This window comes from Euphorbia lathyris, chromosome 9 (assembly GCF_963576675.1).
Source record: "Euphorbia lathyris chromosome 9, ddEupLath1.1, whole genome shotgun sequence".
Classification (NCBI taxonomy): domain Eukaryota; kingdom Viridiplantae; phylum Streptophyta; class Magnoliopsida; order Malpighiales; family Euphorbiaceae; genus Euphorbia; species Euphorbia lathyris.
In genome coordinates, this window is record NC_088918.1 from 28,667,516 (window position 1) to 28,669,512 (window position 1,997).

The 1,997-nt window shown below is 37.0% G+C and overlaps 1 protein-coding gene across 1 annotated transcript; it reads left to right on the plus strand.

Annotated features, from left to right (window-relative positions):
* The first annotated feature begins 418 nt into the window (after window positions 1–418).
* Window positions 419–1,729, plus strand: LOC136206223 (protein LIGHT-DEPENDENT SHORT HYPOCOTYLS 2-like). The gene has a single exon (XM_065997192.1). The coding sequence runs from the start codon at window positions 736–738 to the stop codon at window positions 1,288–1,290; it is 555 nt and encodes a 184-aa protein (XP_065853264.1). The 5' UTR covers window positions 419–735; the 3' UTR covers window positions 1,291–1,729.
* Window positions 1,730–1,997: the final 268 nt, after the last annotated feature.

Sequence of the window (1,997 nt, forward strand, 5' to 3'; positions counted from 1 at the left end):
CATGTCAAAGGAACTGCTACTAATAATGATCAGCTAGATTTTGAAGATTCTTGAAGCAGATTTAATATTCAAATAAAAAGATTCAGAATTGGATTGAACTATTGACTTTTTCTTTTTAAGACCAAACCGAATTGTATCGTTGACTTAAAAAAATATTAGGAACCGGATTGAACCGTTGTCTTTTTCTTTAGAACTGGATTAATTATAATTCAAGATTTTCAAACCCCCGAACTATATCAAACCGTACCGAAATGATAAAATTTAATATAGGTGGAGTATTCTATTTATGTGAGAGTACTGGGTACTATTTTTGGCAACAGTGACTGGCTCTTGGCCTTTGGGTCACAATCAGTTTTCTGAACATCTCAGTCCCAATTATATCAATTACCTTTTTTTCCTTTTTTTATCTTCTTCTCACCCAATGGCCGACTATTATTTCTCTCTTAACTTTTTCTGCAGAATTAACTTGAGTTGCTTACCCTTTTCCTGGAAAGAAAATCTGATCATTTAAGCATATTTCTGATTTCATATCTACTTTCAGTCTTTCTAATTTCCATTCTCTGTCTCCCTCTCTTTCACTCTCTTTCTTTCAGATTCTTTTTCCTTTTCTTTTTAACTTCATTTCATTCCATTCCCTTTCCCCAATTCACTTCATCAATTTCAAAACCCCTTTCTCCATCTCAAACCCATGCAACTTCTCCTTCTTCTTCTCTGATCTCAAACCCTAATCTTTGAATGGATTTAGCTTCATCTTCTGCTTCTTCGATGGATGGTGGTCCAATCAGTCCGATCAGTACTATTACCACCGTAGCAACACCTCCGGTGACACCTAGCCGGTATGAGAACCAGAAGAGGAGGGACTGGAACACTTTCTGTCAGTATCTCCGGAATCACAGGCCACCTCTTTCTTTATCTATGTGCAGTGGTGCTAATGTTCTTGAATTCTTGAGGTATCTTGATCAATTTGGTAAGACTAAAGTTCATAACCAAACATGTCCATTCTTTGGCCTCCCAAGTCCTCCGGCTCCCTGCCCGTGCCCGTTACGGCAGGCCTGGGGAAGCCTGGATGCTCTCATCGGACGCCTCAGAGCTGCCTATGAAGAGCATGGTGGAAGCCCTGAAGGGAATCCATTTGGTGCAAGAGCTGTGAGGATTTTTCTTAGGGAGGTTAGGGATTTTCAGGCTAAAGCAAGAGGAGTTAGCTATGATAAGAAACGTAAAAGGCCTAAACCCAAAGTTACTTCTACTTCTACTTCTACATCACCAGCACTGCCTCCGCCGTCCGCCTGAGGTATTGCGACAATTTAGGGAAAACAATGCAAAGACTGCAGCTTTATCTATATGGGTATCTGTTTCTCTCTCTTTTATTTTGCCATTTTTATTTAGTTTATGCTCTTTTTAGTATTAAAAAAGAGATGGTCATATAATTGTTATATGAAGTATTGAACTTTGGTTTGCTTTGTATAAGCATATATATGAATGTTGAGATTTGTGGGTACCATATGAAGTTGTCTTTAAGGGACAATATCCTGGTATATGACCTAAGCTATAGTACTTGAATGTGTAGTGCTAGAAATAGGAAATAATCAAGTTTTTAGTATTCTATTTAGAGCAAAAATGATGATAGCAAAATGATGCTATACTTGTGGTTGTAAATGAAGTTGTACTTGAATAATGTTTAATTCCTATTACCCTAATAAACTTGCAATGTATCTACTCTTCTTTGAGATTTGCTAGATATAATCCCAACTGTGTTTGTAACGACGGAGAGTGACGCCAAGTGAATGAGTGACTTAAAGGATGATGATGTGTTAAGAAATACACGAAATCCTATATTGGAAATTGAGAGAGAGAAACCTCAAATGATGACGACGAGTTGAGAAATACATTGAATCCAACGTTGGAAATTCAGAAAGAGTGACTGGTATATATTAGTTAATTATGTTTCTAATATACGTAGACATGTTTTAAAACTGTGAGATCCAATAAGTTAAATT